Source organism: Lepidochelys olivacea (genome assembly GCF_965140295.1).
Source record: "Lepidochelys olivacea isolate rLepOli2 genome assembly, chromosome: 1".
Taxonomy (NCBI): domain Eukaryota; kingdom Metazoa; phylum Chordata; order Testudines; family Cheloniidae; genus Lepidochelys; species Lepidochelys olivacea.
In genome coordinates, this window is record NC_140411.1 from 8,135,723 (window position 1) to 8,157,100 (window position 21,378).

A 21,378-nucleotide genomic window follows, 5' to 3' on the forward strand; every position below is an offset into this window, starting at 1 on the left:
TTGAGGCTGTTACCCAGAGTAAACACATTTGAAATAGAGATTGTCAAGGTTCCTTCCCCACTCTGAACTCTAGGGTACAGATGTATGTACAGATGCATCTTCCCACCTGTTTGCCCCTTTCTTGTAGAAGCAGCCTTTGCTCCCCCTAGTGCAGCAGAAAGCGGGGATGGCAAGCAGCCAGTTACAGGGGTTTGATTCTCTGGCTTGCTCCCTCCTGCATCAGTGGAGTTTAGAGCAGCCTGGGGGCTCGGCTGACCTCTGCCCGATGATAATGGCTTCCAAGAGCACTGTCCACTATGGCCACATCCCTGTGGCTTGGGGACACCCCAGAGTGCCCCTTGTGGCCTGAGGTATCCCTGCACACACCCTACCCTTCCTTCTAAGGTCACAGTGTTGCCGGCACCCAGTGCCGAGAGGCTGAACAACAGCTTGAGTGGTTCGTTACCTGGTGTGCTACACCCAATAATCACAACGGGGTGGAGAAGCAGAAAAGTTTATTTGAAGCTTCAAATAGGTACAGGGAGATTTGAATCTCAAATCCTGTACACAGAGCAGGAAGTTACACAGGCTTTTATACATCCTTTTTCCCAGCATACTTATCCAATAGCAAGCTGCCCCAAGTATCCATATAGCCAGCCAATCCAGTTCCCAGCTAGTTCCCTGGTTCTCTGTATCATTTGTTAAACTATACATAAAGCTACTTTATTCAGCATTGTTCTTCCATATCTCCCCTGTTTGGCCTTGCTTAGTTTCAGGCAGTCTGACTCTGCAGCATATTGTTGCAGATTCTCAGCATAACTGCTGTGTGTGTGCCTCCAGGTGGGGGGCCCAGGACACTTGGGCCTAGTACGCAGAGCTGCTGCAAGTGCCTCCCGGCGGGAGAGGGGGCCAAGGACACCTGGGCCTAGTGCGAGGGGGCTTCATCGACACTCATGGTCTTTCATCCCCTCAAGTTACCTAGTGGCCGTGCCCCAGTGTCCCCAACAACAGCAATGACTTACGCTCATTCTGAATACTTAAGAGCCCCCTTTGTGGGGTCACACTAATTCAGTCTTGTCCAAAACACAGGTTCTCTGTCCCTCGAGCCCCATCCTCCTCCTTTACTCAGGAAACCCCCCACCATCCTCCTTGTTAAGATTTATGGCATCCCCTGCTCCTACTTTTCCCCTGAGGTCCAGCCCCCTGCTTCTCCACTTCCCCCCAGGCTCCACCCCCAGCCAGGCCAGGGTCCAGCCATAGTAAAAGTGGCCCTGGGACCCCAGGCTGCTGTGGGGATTCTCGGACTCTCCATCTTCCCTGGGTTCTACATCCAGAGGGTGGTAAAAAGTGGAGGATCCTCAAAGTGTCTCTGATACACTAGGCAGCTCTCATCATGGCCTGGCCCTGGATTTCATCCAGGAGAGGGGGTGATGCCTCAGGTAAAGAGGAGGAGCACGGGGTGGGGTTTGAGGAGAAGAGACGGAGCAGAGGGAGGGACCTCGGAGGAAGAGGATCCAGGATGGAATAGGTGGCTGTGTCCATGGCCTGTGTTTTTCATCTCTGGTGGCACAGCACTGGAGCTGGGTGGTGAACTGACCCTTCACTTCATGAACGCCCTGATTATCCTCGCACGGAGGTGCTTGCTTTTCACGCTGTACACAATTGGGTTCATCAGTGGTGGGACCAGCAGGGAGATGTACCCTAGGAGAATCTGAAGCAAGGGAGGCGAGTTCTTCCCAAATCTGTGTATCACAGTCAGGCCAATCTCTGGTGTGTAGAAGAGCAGAACAGCACAGAGGTGGGAGACGCAGGTGTTCAGGGCCCTGAGGCACTCCGTGTGGGATGCGATGCTCAGCACTGTTTTGAGGATCATCACATAAGAAAGGAGGATGAACAGCGAGTCCAACCCTACAGTTAAGAGTGTAACAGACAAGTCATAGATGTTGTTGACTGTGATATCCAAACAAGCCATCTTCATGACCTCCTGGTGCAGGCAGTAGGAATGGGAGAGGACATTGTCTCTACAGTATTGGAACCGTTTCAGGAGAAAGGGGAATGGGAATACTACGGCCACTCCTCTTAGTACAAACACCAGTCCCATCATGGCTGTTCTTAGCAGGGTTAAGGTGGAAGCATATCTCAGCGGGTCCCGGATTGCGACAAAGCGGTCAAAGGCCATCAGCAAGAGTATTGAGGATTCAGTGAATTGAAACGCATGGATGAAGAACAGCTGGGCAAAACAGGCATCCAGGCTGATCTCCCTGTACTTAAACAAGTATACACCCAGTATCGTCGGCATGGTGGATATTGATAAGCCAAGGTCTGTGACGGCCAACATGGAAAGGAAAATGTACATGGGCTCATGGAGGCTTGGATCTGTTTTTATAATGAACAGAATGACCGAATTTCCTACTATCAAAATGACATACATTAAGCAGAAGGGGATAGAGATCCAGAGATGGACGTCTTCCTGCCCAGGTATCCCAGTGAGAAGGAACACTGCAGATATGAATTTGGTGTCATTGACAACTGACATAATGGACTAGGCAGTTCTCAGGAGTTTTGAGCTTTCCCTTCTGAAAGGAAAAAGAACAGGAGACTAGATTATATTTAGCTAGACATCTTTCTGCTCTCAGCACAAGTCTAGAGATGCCCATGAGCTCAAAGAAAATCAGCAAAAACATAGGCTTGGATTTACACCACCAATAGGAAGATAGGCACTGCCAGACTGGATCAGACCTGCAGTCCATTTAGCTCAGTATCCAATGGCCAGTTCCAGATGCTTCAGCGGAAGGTGGAAGAAGCCCTGCAATAGACTGCTATGAATAACCTGCTCCCTGGAAAAGTTTCTGCCTGACACCCACTAGTTAGACATATTTTGTGGTATAAATCAGAAAGGTTTAGAGCCCTTCCAAGAGGTTTTTTTTTTAAATACTGTATTTGGATTTTCTGGTTCCCCATCCAAATATCCAGTCACTTTTTCAATCCTGCTAAGCTCTTGTCCCATTGATATCTTGTGGCTGGGAGTTCGGCAGCCTATTTGAGCACTGTGTGATTTTACAATTGTGACATTCCCACAGACACGCTTTCTGGCCCTGCAGTTCTGAGTGTGGCCCATTGTATCATGACATGCGTGTAAACACATGGCAAGTGCATGGTGAAAATGGTCATTGCATTTATCTGCCCTGCATTAAAGCTATTTATAAACGTGCTTCATTGCCTCATATATATACTTTTTTTCTCCACCCCTAAGAGCTCAAATCAAGCTACTGTCTCTTTTCAGCACATGGCATAAATTCTTGGGGCCAGGTTCTAAATTCAATATCTGATTTCAATAGCATCACTCCAGATTTACATGTGTAAATTCGATCAGAACTGGGCTATATTAAGTTTCCCTTATCAAATGCTCCCGCTGATCACCCCCACCATCAGGGGCTCATTCACCTGCACATCTACCAATAGGATATATGCCATTATGTGCCAGCAATCCCCTCTGCCATGTACATTGGCCAAACCGGACAGTCTCTACGCAAAAGTGTAAATGAACACAAATCTGACATCAGGAATCCTAACATTCAAAAATCAGTAGGAGAACACTTCAATCTCCCTGATCACTCAAGAAAAGACTTAAAAGTGGCAATTCTTCAACAACAAAACTTCAAAAACAGACTCCAATGTGAAACTGCAGAACTGGAATTAATTTGTAAACTGGACACCATCAAATTAGGCCTGAATAAAGACTGGGAGTGGTTGGGTCATTACAAAACCTAAACCTCATTTCCCCCATACTAATTTTCCCCTACTGTTACTCACACCTTCTTGTCAACTGTTTGAAATGGGTCACTCTCATTACCACTACAAAAGTTATTTTTCCTCCCTTGGTATCCTGTTGTTAATTGAATTGTCTCATTAGACTTACCACACACTTGGTAAGGTGACTCCCGTCTTTTCATGTATTTATACCTGCTCCTGTATTTTCCACTCCATGCATCTGATGAAGTGGGTTCTAGCCCACGAAAGCTTATGCCCAAATAAATTTGTTAGTCTCTAAGGTGCCACAAGGACTCCTTGTTGTTTTTTCTAACCCCCAAGAATCCCTCCAACAGGAGCTGAAGTGTGTTGCCTACCCAGAGTTGACTGAATCCAGAGTGTTTCATCATCCTACAGGCTTCTCTTCATCCTCACAGGACCTGCATCCTCTCCCCATGCAACAGTCTGTGGGTATCTGGCAATTTTCAAGCTAACACAGATGGTTACTTCAGCTGGGCAGGGGAGGGGTTGGCATCACAAATGGGTGAATAGTGCAAACACTAGGTTTCCACTCATATCCAGGTGAGCGTGCAAATTACTTCAGCCATGCTCATGTCAAAGTTGATGGGCGGAAATTACATACAACCACTATCCCATTCCCCTTTCTGGCACCTCAGCGCTACTCTTTGTTGAAACACAAACCAGAGGTTCTATTCCCTCAGGACTTTTTGGAAAGTCTTGCACAAGTCTTGCAAAGTGGTTGGATGCATGACCCTGAATGTAACTATGAGCAACAGCTTCTGGTCAGTTACCAGAAGACAGTATCTTACAACTGTTCACTGAACAAAGAGTTAATAATACAAACCCATTGCAATCAGTATTTTCAGTACTTCTATAATACTTTATAAAGCAAAAGACATTAAGCAATTCAATGACCACTGCCCCTTTCTGTAGCAATTCCAGCAACTATGCGGCTGGCTTTCAATATACATGGCTGTCATGAAAGTTTGGTTTGTAATATTTGCATTTCAGAGGTTTGGGCATAATATTTACACATCTGTACTTTAGAACATGTGAACCCATTATTTCCCCTCTGATCTGCTTTCAAAGGTGATTTCTCTAGTTCAGGCCCGACAATGGGGGTTAGGGGGCAATTGCCAGGGGTCAGAGTGGGACTTAAAAGGTAGTGTCTGTTATCTGGATTTCTTCAGAACCTGAAAAGGTTGCAGCATCTCAGCCTTCATGCGGTTGCTTGTCATCAAATAAAGGTCTAGTAGCTCCCCTGTCCCTGAGTTAATAGCTGACTGGATCTCCTCAGGTTCTGTTCTGTCAGTCTGTAGCCCATATCCGGAGTGGTAACGGGCCTTGGGGTCAGTATAGAAAATATTAATTCCCTGAGCTGTCACTCTCTAGTACAGAGTAACCCCAGCACCTGTTATTCAGGCACGACGAGGGTTTGCAGGAAATGGATTTCAAAGGCAAGTGCAGGAGTGTTCATGGAAATGGAACCTCATTTCACACACAAAAGTAGTCTATTGCTCTCGCTTTCTCTGACTGTCTCTGTCCTGTATTCATAAAGTCTGTAGTACCCGGGAATGGCATTGGGATAGACATGGATCGGAGCATACCACTCGGACCTGCTCAGCAAGCACAGTCGACCCGCAGTGTGATGTACTCCAGGGCCCAGTCTGAGGGTGGGAGGATCATGGGATTCCACCCCATGAGTGGTCAAGGTAGGAGGCCTGACACTTGACACTCAGAGACCTAAGAGGGGCCGGAGATGCAGGTAGCCCTGTAACTCAGAGGGGTGTCTACGGGGCAGAAGTGCTGGAGCCCTCAGCCAGTCAGAAAACAGAAATATTGGACCTGTTGGCACATAAACCTGAGACGAGTGGGGAACTAGTCACTGACATTCCGTGGTATCTCCTCTCACTCAGCCCCTGGCAGGGTCGGGCCCCGAGCACTTTGAATGTCAGAGTTTTGCACAACTTTAATAACCCAGTGTGGAGCATGGGCAGATGTAGGGGAGGGGTTCCCAAGCCACCTAACCCTGCCTGCCTTCAAATGAAAACAGCTTGCAGCCTTTCCCCTTCACTTTGCATTTTAAAGGTAGTGAAACCTGCCAACATACCCAGTTCCTGCTAGAAGGGGAGCAGCTGACATCAGAGATCTTTGCTGTAAAGGAGAAGGGGGTCATTGGAGAGGATACTACATGGGCAGCAGGCAGTATCTGTTCCGATGGGGAGGCAACTGTCTTTATGAAGCATGTTCACACATTCCCTTGGGGGCCACTTGGGCATCAGGGAACGGCAGCTGCTTGGCTTAGTGTGCACCAACTTTAACCCCATCACGGCCAATGGCAAACGGCAGGAGGCCAAATCACAGGGGATGTTGGTGGTTCTGCCCAACTGGACGGCAGCACCAGCCCTGCTGCAGGCTCTATTCCTGGACTCCGGGCTTGTTGTCACTGTTCATATGGTTCTGATTAGTCACAGGGCTATGTGGGGGTGGCCGAGTGGTAACGATGAGGCTGTCACAGGTGTGAGCTGAAATAAAATTTAAAACATAGAATAATAATAATATAGGTCAAGATTTCTCCTCAGCAGCTCCCTTTCCTGAATTACAAACCCAGGTTGCAGGCCAGAGACGGGAGATTCCACAAGGCTCCCGACAGGGAAATTTCCCTCTGATCGTTCCAGAGGGGAGGTCCCGTCCCTTCTCCCTGAGGAATGAAAAGGGGACGCAGGATCCTGGGATCCCCAAAGTTATGCACAGATCTCAGTGATCCACTGGTAGCTACCCTCCCCCACCCACAATCTCTGGGCCTCCACAACTGCTCTAGGACCCTTTCCAGCTCCCTGCTAGCACAGGTTCATCAGAGATGTGCTGCCAGGACCTGTCACAGTAGCCACTGCCCGCAGGATCTGCTGAAGGGGTGTTGTACAGGGTGGAGGGGGCTGCACAGAGATGGGAGGGCTGGTCAGAGTAGCTGAGGGGCACAGTACCCCAGCCATAGACTGGTGGAGATGTTTTGACATTTCCATGCCCAGAGTGCAGCCAGAGACTCCGTAGTGCAACCTTCCTTTATGTTCTGAGGACCAGGCAGATGAAAAGCCTCCAATTTCTTTTGGGGACCCAGGCAGCTGCAGCTGGGCAGTATCATGGCAGCTGAGCTTTCAGAGAAATGATCCATTTTCTATGAAAACTCACCCCCAAAAATGGATGGAAAAGAAACAATTTATTTTGGGTCAAAATTTTTTGTAGGGGGAAAAACTGTTTTCCAGCCCAGCTCTCACTCAAACCATGAGCCTCTGTCCCTTGTGCTACAGGACCATGTACCTAGGTGACAGCACTCATCCCCCATTGGCCTCCCATATAGAGTGTCCTCTTAGGGTGTCCATATTTCCCAAAGAGAAAACAGGAGACCCCCAGCTGCGTTACTGAGTCCCCTCCCCGCTGACCCCGTGCGAGGTTGTCGCACATCACTGGAATCCTATAGGGCCCCCGTCAGGTCTCAGAAGTCTGTCATGTGTGGCTGGAATCTGCCCCCCCCCGGTTTGCCTCACCCCATACAGGGGGGCTGGTGTCTCCACTCACCTCCCCCGAACATTCCTCTGTTCACCACTTCCCCGCTTTTGTGGCAGAAATGGGCATTAGTCTCGTTGGCTCTTGCCAACTGATCAAGTCAGGAAGAGAAAATGGGACAAATGCCTCCTTTTGACAAAAAAAGTAGGGGCAGCTGAGAGAGGGCTTAAAAAGGGGACTGTCCCAGCCAAAAGTGGATGTATGGTCACTCTACCGTGGACGTTTGCTAGGGTGGCTATAACACCCCTATAACAGAGGGAGCCCCTGGAAATGGCTTGTCTGCAACAGCCCAGCTTAACAATGGCCATATGGATTCAGACCAATGGTCCATTTAGCCCAGAGTCCCATCTTCTGACAGTGGGCAGTGCAGATGCTTCAGAGGGAATGAAGAAAACTATGGAATTATTGAGTGATCCAACCTCTCTCCTCTGCTCCCATCTTCTGGCAGTCAGATGTTTACAGACACGCAGAGCATGGGCCGCATCCCTGACCATCTTGGCTTACAGCCATTGATGGACCAGTTCTCCATGAACTTCACTAGTTCTTCTTTGGACCCAGTTATACGTTTGGCCTTCACAACATCCCCTGGCAATGAGTTCCACAGGCTGACTGTGCATTGTGTGAATTCTCAGTAAGCTCATGGGTGACTCCTAGTTGCTGTGTTATCTGAAGGGGTAAATAACACTTCTCTATTTACTTTCTCCACACCAGTCATAATTTTATAGATGCTATCATATTTCCCCTCAGTCGTCTCTTTTCCAAGCAGAAAAGTCCCGGTCTTTTTAATCTCTCCTCATATGGAAGCTATTCCACACCCCTAAACATTTTGTTTCCCTTCTCTGTACTTTTTCCAATTCTAATTTATTTTTTTAAATGTGGTGACCAAAACTGCACAAAGTATTAAGGTGTGGGTATACCATGAATTATGTCTTATTATTGTGATACAGTGAGCAGGGCCACAGAGCAGCAGGAGCGTGGTCAAGGGGAGCTATATAAGCCCTAGGCTAGGTAAGGTGTAGTACCTTACCTGACCGCTATTTCTACCTACATGCCTCCAGCTTTCACCCTGACCACACCACACGATCCATTGTCTACAGCCAAGCTCTGCGATACAACCGCATTTGCTCCAACCCCTCAAACAGAGACAAACACCTACAAGATCTCTATCAAGCATTCTTACAACTACAATACCCACCTGCGGAAGTGAAGAAACAGATTGATAGAGCCAGAAAAGTTCCCAGAAGTCACCTACTACAGGACAGGCCTAACAAAGAAAATAACAGAACGTTACTAGCCGTCACCTTCAGCCCCCACTAAAACCCCTCCAACACTTTATCAAGGACCTACAACCTATCCTTAAGGATGACCCAACACTCTCACAAATCTTGGGAGACAGGCCAGTCCTTGCCTACAGACAGCCCCCCAACCTGAAGCAAATACTCACCAGCAACCACACACCACACAACAGAACCATTAACCCAGGAACCTATCCTTGCAACAAAGCCCGTTGCCAACTGTGCCCACATATCTATCCAGGGGACACCATCACAGGGCCTAATCACATCAGCCACACTATCAGAGGCTCGTTCACCTGCACATCCACCAATGTGATATATGCCATCATGTGCCAGCAATGCCCCTCTGCCATGTACATTGGTCAAACTGGACAGTCTCTATGTAAAAGAATAAATGGACACAAATCAGATGTCAAGAATTATAACATTCATAAACCAGTCAGAGAACACTTCAATCTCTCTGGTCACGCGATTACAGACATGAAAGTTGCGATATTACAACAGAAAAACTTCAAAACCAGACTCCAGCGAGAGACTGCTGAATCGGAATTCATTTGCAAATTGGATACAATTAACTTAGGCTTGAATAGAGACTGGGAGGGGCTAAGTCATTATGCAAGGTAACCTATTTCCCCTTGTTTTTTCCTAACCCCTCCTCAGACGTTCTTGTTAAACCCTGGATTTGTGCTGGAAATGTCCCACCTTGATTATCACACACATTGTAAGGAGAGTGATCACTCTAGATAAGCTATTACCAACAGGAGAGTGGGTTTGTTGGGGAGGGTGGGGAGAAAACCTGGATTTGTGCTGGAAATGGCCCACCTTGATTATCATACACATTGTAAGGACAGTGATCACTTTAGTTAAGCTATTACCAGCAGGAGAGTGGGGTGGGGGGAGAGAAAACCTTTTATAGTGATAATCACCCATTTTTTCATGATTTGTGTGTATAAAAACGTCTTCTGTATTTTCCACAGTATGCATCCGATGAAGTGAGCTGTAGCTCACGAAAGCTCATGCTCAAATAAATTGGTTAGTCTCTAAGGTGCCACAAGTCCTCCTTTTCTTCTTGTAAACTAGGGAAGGCTACTACAGGCTAATTGAAGTACCTGATGCCAATTAAGGCCCTGTCAGGAACCTAAAAAAAGTCCCTTACTTCAGGCAGAGAGGGTGGAGTGAGGAAGGAGAGAGTACTGGAGCGTGAACGTGAACGTGAACGTGGACGCAGACGCGGACGCGCACCAGCGTTGTGATTTGAAGGCCAGAGAACTGGAGGAAGGGAGGCTCTGCCCCAGCATCAAGAAATGAGGTTAACCCTACACAAGGGGGGGAAGAGGGTCAGAAACCTGCAGAGGTTGAGAGGGGTAGGGGCTCAGACCCAGATCTTTTCCCCACTCCCACCTCTCTCCCACTGGGGCACAAGCAGAGTGCATAACACACAAGAATAGGGGCAAGGAGCAACACCCTGACCCACCTCACCAAGGAGAAGTGTGGGACCCGCCACAGTAAGACTGGCCATTTGCCACATTATCTATCCCTTTCCTAATGGTTCCTAACATTCTGTTTTCTTTCTGTTTACTGCTTCTGTACATTGAGTGGGTGTTTTCAGAGAACTATCCACAATGACTCCAAGATCTCTTTCTTCAGTGGTAACAGCCAATTTAGACCCCATCATTTTGAGTGTACAGCTGGGATTATGTTTTCCAACGTGTGTTACTTGGCATTTATCAACATTAAATGTCATCTGTCATTTTGTTGCCCAGTCACCCAGTTTTGTGAGATCCCTTTGTCACTCTTCATAATCTTCTTTGGATTGAAATATATTGAATAATTGTGTTTCATCTGCAAATTTGGCTGCCTCGCTGTTTACCCCTTGATCTAGATAATTTATGGATATGTGAACAGCACTGGTCCCAGTACAGACCTGAGGAGGACACCATTATTTAGATCTCTTTTCTGAAAACTCACCCTTTACTGCTACCTTTGTTTCCTGTCTTGTAACCAGTTACTGATCCAAGAAAGGACCTTTCTTCTTCTCCCATGACTCCTCAGTTTTCTTAAGAGTCTTGGGAGAGGGACCTTGTCAAAGACTTTCTGAAAGTCCAAGTACACTATATGCCATGGATGACCATTGACCACATGTTTGACCGGCTCAAAGAATTTCAATAGATTGGTGAGGGATGATTTCCCTTTGAAAAGCTGTATTGATTCTTCCCCAACAAAGTGTATTCATCTATGTGTCTGTCTTTACTATAGTGTCAATGAATTTGCCTAGTACTGAAATTAGGCTTACTGGTCTGAATTGCTTGCCACTGGAGTCTTGTTTAAAAATCAGCGTCACATTAGCTATCTGCCAGTCATCTGGTTTAAGTGACAGGTCACATACCACAGTTAGTAGCTCTGCAATTTGGTATTTGAGTTCCTTCAGAATTCCTGGGTGAATCCCATCTGGTCCTGGTGACTTATTCCTGTTTAATTGATCAGTTTGTTCCAAAACCTCCTCTACTGATACCTCAATGTTGGACATTTCCTCAGATTTATCACCTAAATAGAATGGCGTAGGAATCTCTCTCTCTTCCTCTACAGTGAAGACCAGTGCAAAGAATTCATTTAGCCTCTCTGCAGCAGCCTCATCTTCCTTGAGTGAGCCTTTAACACCTGACACCACTCATTGTTTGGCAGGCTTCCGGCTTCTGACGTACTTTTTAAAAAATTGCTCTTAATTTTTGTGTCTTTTGCTACTTGCTCTTCCGATCTCTTGAAGTAGGTAGCCAGCACTGCTGAGCCCAATTAAAAAATTATGAGTCACGTCCCCCCCCACCCCCAAAGTCATGAGTTACTTTAAAAATAATGAGATTTAAAAATATACTAAAGTGGAGTTCGTTTTCATTTGCCCGTGGTGTCTGAGCCATTGGTTGCACTTGCTTCTGGTTTTCTAGCTTTTCTGCAAAGCACTTTCCTAAATAATCTTTCTTAGGAAAACTGAGAGCTGAGATTCCTGTGCAGTGTCTTGATCTCAGAAGTTGGGGCTTTAAGAAAGACAGGAAACAGTGCGAGACTCCCAATAAAATCCCAAGAGCGGGCACTACTGGGGGTATCTCAAGGGCAGCACCCACAAATGAAGGTACTGAGTGTGGGTTAGTGGACATTTCTGGTCACACAGTCCATCAGTGGCAGAGACCATTTTCCCTCTGCATGGGACTACTGAGCCCCCAGTTGTAAGGAACATGGTTATGCTACAGACATCCGGACATAACAATGAGGGATTGCAGAATCACGGGTACCTCAGTCACAGCTCAGAGGGTCTCCTTCCCTTACTCAGGCATGAGACATGCACACGCTGTGTAAGCAAGGCCTTACATTTTCTTAACAGAAAGGAGCATGACCCAAGCCCAGCTCCAAATGCCTGCTGCTCACTCACTATTGGATCCAAACAACCCTCTGCCAGATCCAGCTACCCCTAAATCTGGTGATGATGAAACTTTGGATGCAGGGTGTGAGGTCTATCTCCAGCGCTAGAGTGCCTCTCAGTGCTCATGCAGAGGGTGGGGGTCAGGATAACACCGAGGGACAGCCCAGCAGGGCTCTGTTTGGCCAGGAAACGCTCTCCAGATCCTTCGCTTTCTGAAAGCACCTCCTGATTCCCCCTCTTACTGCCGAGCTGCAGGAGGGGCCCGGAACTCCCTCATCACAGGGGGCTGTGCTGATGACAGGCCTCATCACCAAGGGGTGTTGGGAAGAGTTCAGGTTCTCCACCCACTGCCCCAAATCACCCGTATGGGGCACACCGAGATGAAATCTCTCTAAGGCACTTAGCTCTGGCCCCAATTATTGTAAGTGTCCAAGCCCTGCGCAATCTGTAACATATTTATGAATACAATAGCAGGTCCATGCTACTAAACACCACTGGGCAGATCCCAAGGCCAGAAGCCACCATTGTGATCACTGAGTCTGACCCCTGCCTAGCACAGCCAGAGACCTGCCCCACAATAACTCCTAGGGCAGAGCCATTAAAACAACCTCCTGCCGTGATTTAATAATTGTCAGTGATGGAGAATCTACCACAGTCCCTTGGTAAATTGTTCCAATCGTTAATTACCCTCTTTGTTGAAAAAAATTACACCTTAGTTCCAGTCTGAATGTGTCTAGCTTCAGCTTCCAGCCATTGGATCCTGTTATAACTGTCTCTGCTAGAATGAAGGGCCCATTGTTAAACATGTGTTCCTCATGCAGGTACTTACAGACTGTGATCAAGTCACCCCTTCACCTTCTCTTCGTTAAGCTAAATAGATAGACTCATGGGTCTGTTCGCCGACGGCCAAGGATGTTTGGTGAGGTGCCAGCTATGCCCGTTTATACCATCCGTGACTTTAACCGCTAGGACGCACTGTCCCTTCGCGGCGGGCAGCCCAGGCTAGGCTGACGGATGCCCCAAGGTCCTAACCACCCGTGACTTTAACTGCTAGAGCTCAGAGCTCCTTCGCAGCGGGCAGTCAATACTGACTGACAGGTGCCCCAATGGCAGCACTAAGAGCCTCTCCACACCCGTGACTTTAACTGCTAGAGCTCAGAGCTCCTTCGCAGCGGGCAGCCAGGATTGACTGACAGGTGCCCCAAGAGTTTGCCCCGTGGAGGCGGCACAATTCAACGCTGGGCTCTAAGTACTCTCACCTAATGGCCAGGCTTTAGAGCCAAAACGGCTGAGGTTCTTTAATTGTGTTGGCTGCTTTACAGTAAACCAGAGAAAACAAGTCAGGCTTATGCATAAATGGTTACCAAAATTTATTAAGCTAGATTCTAATCATGTGGTTACAAAATTGCTAGTGCCTACTTATTTAAATGTAGAGATGTTACACATACAAACAAGTTACAAAACTGAAGCCACAATCCCAAAGAAAGAAAACAAAGTATAGAGCTCTATTTCAAAATATGTGTACACTAAAGATAGGAGATCAGGTGTGGGTGCTTCTTACCCTCCTTGCATCTCTCGATTCCAGCGGTGCCAAGCCAGGATCGGTCACTCAATTCCGCGGAAAGACGAATAAGGGACAAGGCGTAGGGACCCTCTTAGCTGCAGAAGCCTTGGGAGGCTGTCACTTATCTGACCAGCAGATAGATAGTGAAAAGCACTCAAAAATCATGGTGCTGTAGGTCCCCTACTTATACCTCTGTACTCCTTTATTCTCTTTCTCCTTTCTTATGCCAAATTGAGGCTGGTCTGTCTGGGCGACGCCAGCTTTCGCAAGAGTAGTTTACACTTGCAAAGGAGAGAAACAATAAGTTTCGACTACTGGACATTTCTTTTATCGGGGTAAATATTTTCCCACCTAGGATGTTGGTGTGTGTGCATCACGCTATTTAGTAGGGGCTAAGAGCCATGTCTGTCACAGGGCCTCTGCCTGCTGTGAGCTTAATCGTGGTATCTGCTCCCAGAGGCACATTGTAGCAGCACACCTGTGCTTTCACAGCTTCAAAGGCTGTGCTGGAATATATGTTAAGTGCCCTGTTCCTGCTTCCTCCTGTGTTTCCAGCAATGCTGGTCTGAGGGGGGGGGGGGGGCTGGCTGTCTGGCTACAGGGTCTCAATCACTATGAGGCAGGTTTTCTAATCTTTTCATCATTCTTGTGGCTCTTCTCTGACCCCTCTCAAGTTTATCAACATCCTCTTGAACTGTAGACACCATAATTGGACACAGGATTCCTGCAGAGCTCGCACCAGTGTCAAATTCAGAGGTAGAATAACCAATAACCTCTCTGGTCCTATTTGAGATTCCCCCGGTTGTACATCCTGGATTGCACTAGCTTTATCGTGTTGCACTGGGAGCTCATGTTCAGCTGATTATCTAGTATGACCCCCAAGTCTTTTTCCGGGTTACTGCTTCCCAAGATTGGGTCCCCCATCCAGTAAGGATGGCCTGCGTGCCTTTTTCCTAGATGTAAACCTCTACATTGAGCTGCATTAAACCACATGTAGCTGAGGCACAGACGGACTAAGTGAGTTGCCCAAGGTCACAGAAGAAGTCGGTGGAAGTGCCTGGAACTGAAGCCAGTTCTTCTGAGTCCCAGGCTAGAACTTTAACCCCTGAACCATCCTTCTTCTCTGGGGCTAGTGACTGGAGAGAGGGCAGCTGGCAGCTCAGCATGATGAAATTACCAGAAACTCAGGGGATTAAACTCCTGTGACATCACTAAACAGGAGCCCAAGAACAATTCTTTTTCCAGATGATAACGCTGAGTCATGCTTTCTCCTGAATCTATTGAGGGACAGATCCATCGGCCAGGGCCCAGAGCAGGGTCATAGTGGACAGTTCACCACCAGATGTCAGGGGAGAGCTCATTAAGACTACTTACAGGCACATAGGTCAATGAGCCCAGTCCCCTGCTATGGGAGGCGACTGTGACTGCAGGATATCATCCGGTATGTAAGCCTGTGTATGCTCCAATTTAAAATGAGCGGGGTTGTTTGCCCGGCCCCGCACTGCTCCTCTTGGGAGGCTGTTCAAGAACCTTCCTTCTTGGATGGTCAGAAGCCTCCTTCTCCTTTCCAGCCTTAGTTTACTACTGGACTGTTTCTCCCCATTTGTTCTTGTCCCAACACTGTCATTCAGCTTCAGGACCTCGTCTCCTTCCCTGGTGTTTACCCTCCCCATGATGTATTCAGACAGCAATCTGACCCCACTCAGACTGCCTTATATTAGGATAAACTAGCCAAGTTCTTTCAGCCTCCTTGTCAGCAGACCCTCCACTGCCCTGAACATCCTAGCAGCCCTTCTCTGCATCTGTTCCAGCCTGAATTCTTCTTTCTGGAATATGCATGACCAGAATTTTACACAGTTTGCCAGAGGAGGTCTCACCAGTGCCTCTTATAAGGATATTAACAACCTCCCTATCTCTCCCGAGATGTTTTAGGATCTCATCTGCCTTGTTCACAGCAGCATCACATCAGTGGTTCACAGCCATCATGGGACTGACTAATACACCCAGGTCTTTCTCCTCCTCTGTCATTTAGAGCTTACCCTTGGCTCTACAAATAGAGGTGTAGTGGGTAGAAGTGAGGAAGATTGAGAGCTGACTTGATGACAGTGTACAAGCACTTTCTCAGGGACAAAATACCAGCTACTGATGGGCTCTTTAATTTATCTGGGAAAGGTATAACAAGAACATTTGGCTGGAAATTGAAATGAGGCACACATTTTTAACAGCAAGGGTGCTTAACCAGTGGAAAAATTTCAATATGGAGGTAAATGAATGTATTTCTGCAGCCTGTGATATACAGGAGGTCAGACTAGATCAATGATTCTCAAACTTATTTGATCACTCCCTCTCCTCTTTGTGTCTGTGAGAGTTTATGTCCACATTTCCCACCCTCCACTACTCCCAGCCATACAAATGCATATACTGATATATGCCGTGATGATGCTTCACTTCATTCGGTGTGGTTGGGTTTTTCCTGTTGCATGAATGAGCCAACGATCCATTGGAATAACAGCAAAAGCAGAAATGCATTTGGGATCCTTGCTTACACTGAAATGTGCACACCGTGCCGTAGCAAATGGCGCCACGTACAGATGGCAAAAACTTTGTATAATGCCGTTCAAGCTTAACAGAAATCCATGAAAATGCACAGTGCCACCTAAAGTCAAATCCACAGCACCATCTGATGACTGGATCTGTCTGGAGCAACCAGATTTGCTATTTGTTTGTTGCTGTGGGGAAAATGTGCACAGTAAAGTTTTTTCCCTAAAGATTCTCACACACCTCCACGAATACATTTCTCACCCCCTCAGAGGGAACCCGCTCCCCCCACCCCCCCAGTGTGAGAACCTCTGGACTAGATTATGTAATGGCTCTTTCTGGCCTTAAATTGTTATCTTTGCTTCAATTTGAACAAGTTGCTCCTCTGAATGTTGATAGATAGTCAACAAGGATAGACGCTGGACAAAAAGAATCAGGATTGTCACAGTAAAACCAGGATATATGGTCTCTCTACCCTCTAAACCAGATCCGTTCTTGTCTTCGGGCGAATCTCACAATTGTCCCACTCTTTGTGCTGTGAACAACACCCCATCTATGCTAAAAGCTTATCACCAAGCAGGTCTGACAGGATGCAACAGTCTCTTCCCTTTGGGTGCTTGTGACCAGTCCTCCTTAAAACCAAGTTCATTAGCAAACAGCACAAAGCATTAGAGAAAATGTTTTTTAAGTACCAAGCAGTTGTCACATGTCTGCACTCATCCATCTCATGTATCACTATAAGCTAAGTTAGACAGGCTTTGCTCTGGAGATAGAGGAACAGAACTAGCCCAACTTACATTCTTTTAGGAAGCCAAGGAGCATTGTCCCATCTGTTTGCCCCTTTCCTGTGGAAGCAGCCTTTGCTGAAACCTGTGTGAGCCTCGGCCCAGTCACCACAGTGCTCAGCCATGTCCATGTTACAGGGTCAATGCGTGAAGCTGACCTTTGCCCTCAGACTGCTTTCTCCCAGACAGACCATCTAAGATGAGGCCCCCATGGCCGTTGATCCATAGTTTGGCAGTTAGACTCATTCAGACTCAATGGCTGGCAAACACTGGTCCCGTGACTGTGCTGAAACTCCCAGCGATCCTGTGATGCTCCAACACTCCCTCAGAAATTCACTACCTACCCCTCACTGTCACCCCTGAGCATCCCCACATTAGCCACAGACACCAAGGGGCCGGAGTCATGGGGCTTCCCAGAAGCCAGCTGTCACAGGGGGCTGTGGTCAAAGGCCTTTCATAGACAAACGTCAGGGATGTTGCTCTATGGAAGCCTGACACAACCCTGATCTTAGGGTCTCAGAGTATCTCAGCACCTTGAATGTATTTATCCTCCCACCACCACTGTGAGGCAGGGCAAGACTATTATTGACCTGTGCAGAGGCTCAGAGAGACCCTGCCCTTCCCTGTATGGCACTTGCAAAGACTTACTCTCAGCCTGGGATACTTAAAACAAAAGCCATCTTTGTGGGGCCGCATTTATTCAGTCTTCTCCAAATCACAGGCTTTCCTACTCTCTGACCCCATCCTCATCCCTTACTCAGGAACCCGCCACTGCCCTGATTCCTGCAGTCACGGTTGGGCTTCCCACCTGGAGAGGGGGTGGAGCCTTGGATAAAGGGAAGTAGTAGAGGTAGGGATTCGGGGAAGAGACAGGGAAGAGGGAGAGGCCTCAGGGGAATAGGATCCAGGAAGGAATAAGTGGCTGTTGCCATTCCTTGTGTTTTTCGTCTTCCATATCACCAGCGCTGGAGCCAGGTGATGAACTGATCCATCACTGGATGAAGGCCCTGATTATCCTCGCACGAAGGTGCTTGCTTTTCATGCTGTACACGATTGGATTAATCAGGGGTGGGAACAGCATGTAGACGTAGCCCACGAAAATCTGAAGCAAGTGAGAAGAGCTATTCCCAAACCTGTGTATCACAGCCAGGCTGATCAATGATGTATAGAAGACCAGGACAGCGCAGAGGTGGGAGACGCAGGTGTTCAGTGCCCTGAGGCGCTCTGCGCGGGACGCGATGCTCAGCACTGTTTTGAGGATCATCACATATGAGAGAAAAATAAACATTGAGTCCAACCCCACTGTGAAGACTATTGTGAACAAGCCATAGATACTGTTCACTGTGATGTCTGAACAAGCCATCTTCATGACCTCCTGGTGCAGGCAGTAGGAATGGGAGAGGACATTGGCTTGACAGTATTGGAACTGTTTCAGGAGAAAAGGGAGTGGGAATATTTGGGCCACTGATCTTAGCATAAAAACCAGTCCTATCTTAGCTATTCTCGGTGGAGTTAAGATGGAAGCATATCTCAGCGGGTCACGGATCGCGACAAAGCGGTCAAAGGCCATCAGCAAGAGCACAGAGGATTCAATGAATGAAAGTGAGTGGATGAAGAACAGCTGGGCAAAACAGGCACTGAAGCTGATCTCCCTAGAGTTAAACAAGTATATGCCCAGTATCGTCGGCATGGTGGCTATCAATAAGGCAAGGTCTGTGACGGCCAACATGGAAAGGAAAATGTACATGGGCTCATGGAGGCTTGGATCTGTTTTTATAATGAACAGAATGACTGAATTTCCTACCATTGAAATAACATACATTAAGCAGAAGGGGATAGAGATCCACAGATAGACGTCTTCCCACCCAGGTATCCCAGAGAGAAGGAACACTGCAGAGTCAAAGTTGGTGTCATTGACAGCTGACATAATGTACTGGGCAGGTCCGAGGAGTTTGGAACTTTCATTCCTGAAAGGAAAAAGAACAAGAGATTAGACGATATTTAACGAGACATCTTTCTGCTCTCAGTGCAAGTCTAGAGACTCCAGGAGCTCAAGGAAAATGAGCAAAAACAGTCTTGGATTTACATCACCGATAGGATGATAGGCACTGCCAGACTGGATCAGAGCTATAGTCCATCTAGCCCAGTAACCAGTGGCCAGTTCAAAGTTTCCCCCTGAAACCCACTACTTAGACATATTTTGTGCTGTAAATCAGGAAGGTTTACACCCCTTCCAAGACGTTTTCAAAAATATCCTCACTACTATAATTGTATTATCCAGTCCCTCTTTGAATCCTGCTAAGCTCTTGCCCCCTGGCTACCTGGTGGCTGGGAGTTCCACAGCCTATTTGAGTACTGTGTGATTTTACAATTGAGACATTCCCTTTCTGGCCCTCCACTTCTGAGTTTGGCCCACTGTATCATGACCTGTGGGTAATCACATTGCAAGTGCATGGTGAAAACAGTCATTGTATTTATCTTTCCTCCATTGAAGCTATTTATAAACGTGTTTCATTGCCTCATTAGATAGATAATTATTTTCTCCACTCCTGAGAGTTATAAAATTGACTTCAGTGGTGTCACTCCAGATTTAAATGTGTAAATTCGATCAGAACCAGGCTCTATTAAGTTTCCCTTACCAAATGCTCCTGGTGATACACTCTGACCTCCAAGAATCCCTCCAAGACAAGCTGAAGTGCTTTGCCTGCCCAGCATTGACTGAATCCAAAGAGTTCAGTCATTCTACAGGGTTCTCTTCATCCTCACAGGACTCGTATCCTCTCCCCATGGAAGGGTCTGTAGATATTTGGCAATTTACAAGCTAACAGAGACAGTTACTACAGCTGGGCAGGGGAGGAGTTGGTGTGAAAAATGGGTGAATAGTGCAAACAGTATTTTTGAACTAATATCTAGTTGAGTGTGCAAGTTACTACAACCATTCCCATGTAACAGGTGATGAGTGTAAATTATATATATCCACTGTATCACTCCCCTTTGCTGCACCTCAGCTCTTCTCTTTGCTGAAACACAGACCAGCACTTCTGTTCTCTCAAGACTTTTTGGTAAATCTTGCACATGTATTGAAGATTTACTGAATACACGGCCCTGAATGTAAATTTTCAAAACAGCTTTTAGTCAGTTACCAGGAGACAGTATCATACTATCCACTGAAGAAAGAGTTAATAGCACAAACCCATTGTACACAGTATTTTGAGTACTTCTGAAATACTTTCTAAAAGCAAAAGCTATTAAGAAGTAAATAGCTCTGTAAACTGCTCCTTCCTGAAGAGATTCCAACAACTCTGCTGCTGGCTTTTGATATCCAAACAATTCATGAAAGTTTGGTTTGTAATATTTGTATTACAATGAACAGTTCCAGCATAACATTTACACATCTGAATTCTAGTGCACGCATGTGAACCCATTTGTTTGCCTCATCTTTCAGAGGTGATTTCTCAGGCTAGAGTGGGACTCAAAATCTGTCATCTGGATTTCTTCAGAACCTGAAAAGATCCCAGCATCTCAGCCCTCATTCAGTCTCTTGTCAACAAACAAAAGTCTAATAGCTCCTCTGTCCCTGGGTTAATAGCTGACTGGTTTCCCTCAGGTTCTGTTCTGTCAGTCTGTAGCCTGTATCTGGAGTGGCTGCAGACATTGGGGTCGGTATAGAAAATATTCATTCACTGAGCTCTCACTCCAAAGTACGTAGTGACCTCAGCACCTGTTATTCAGGCACGATGAGGGTTTGCAGGAAGTGGATTTCAAAGTCAAATACAGGAGTATTCATGGAAATGGAACTTTCCATTTCCCACAGGAAAGAAGTCTATTGCTCTCTCTCTCTCGCTCGCTCGCTCTCTCTCTCTCTCTCTGACAGTCTAGGACGGTATTTATCAAATACTTAGCCCCCGATAATGGCATTGGGTCAGACATGGAGTGGAGCTGCCATAATGAATGTGGATGTTAAACCCAGTTCTTGGGATGTTTGCTGTATAGAGACATTGGGTTAACTATGGGGACATTTATGCTATGGCTATAGTGTGTGAAACCAGTCTGGCTCATCTTAGTTTAACAGCCGGCTGGTGGGGGAAAAAGCAGGAAGGGAAGCAAGAGCTGAAGAAAAGCTATCGTTCAGTCAGCACTTCAGGCAAGCTCAGAGACAACTCTGGAGCTACAAGCTGGGAAGAGCCTATTTGTGGGCTCCAGCCACGTTACACAGCTTGTTTTGCCAGCACTGGGAGTCTGTCCAGAGGTGGGGCAGCTGTTGCTGAGAAGCTCTTCAGACTGACAGGCGCAGACAGCGCTGGGGAAGTCTGAAGACCCTCGGCCTGCCTGGGTCCCCGTCAGAGTGAGAGGGCTTGGGGTCAGAGACGTCTATAGACTGTTGTTTGAAAACCCTCTTATTCACAGAATCACAGAATCATAGGTCTGGAAGGAACCTCGAGAGCTCATCAAGTCCAGTGCCCTAAACTC

At 47.1% G+C, this 21,378-nt stretch overlaps 2 protein-coding genes across 2 annotated transcripts; both read right to left on the reverse strand.

The window, feature by feature from the left end:
* Positions 1 to 1,579: 1,579 nt before the first annotated feature.
* Positions 1,580 to 2,515, reverse strand: LOC311513588 (olfactory receptor 51G2-like; the record flags this gene model as incomplete). Its single annotated transcript, XM_084615513.1, has 1 exon — positions 1,580 to 2,515. One exon carries the CDS (start codon positions 2,513 to 2,515, stop codon positions 1,580 to 1,582), a length of 936 nt encoding a protein of 311 aa, XP_084471639.1.
* Positions 2,516 to 17,899: 15,384 nt separating this feature from the next.
* On the reverse strand, positions 17,900 to 18,835 carry LOC311513844 (olfactory receptor 51G2-like; the record flags this gene model as incomplete). The annotated part of the gene is made up of 1 exon (XM_084615976.1): positions 17,900 to 18,835. The coding sequence occupies one exon, from the start codon at positions 18,833 to 18,835 to the stop codon at positions 17,900 to 17,902; it is 936 nt and encodes a 311-aa protein (XP_084472102.1).
* Between the last annotated feature and the right edge of the window lie 2,543 nt (positions 18,836 to 21,378).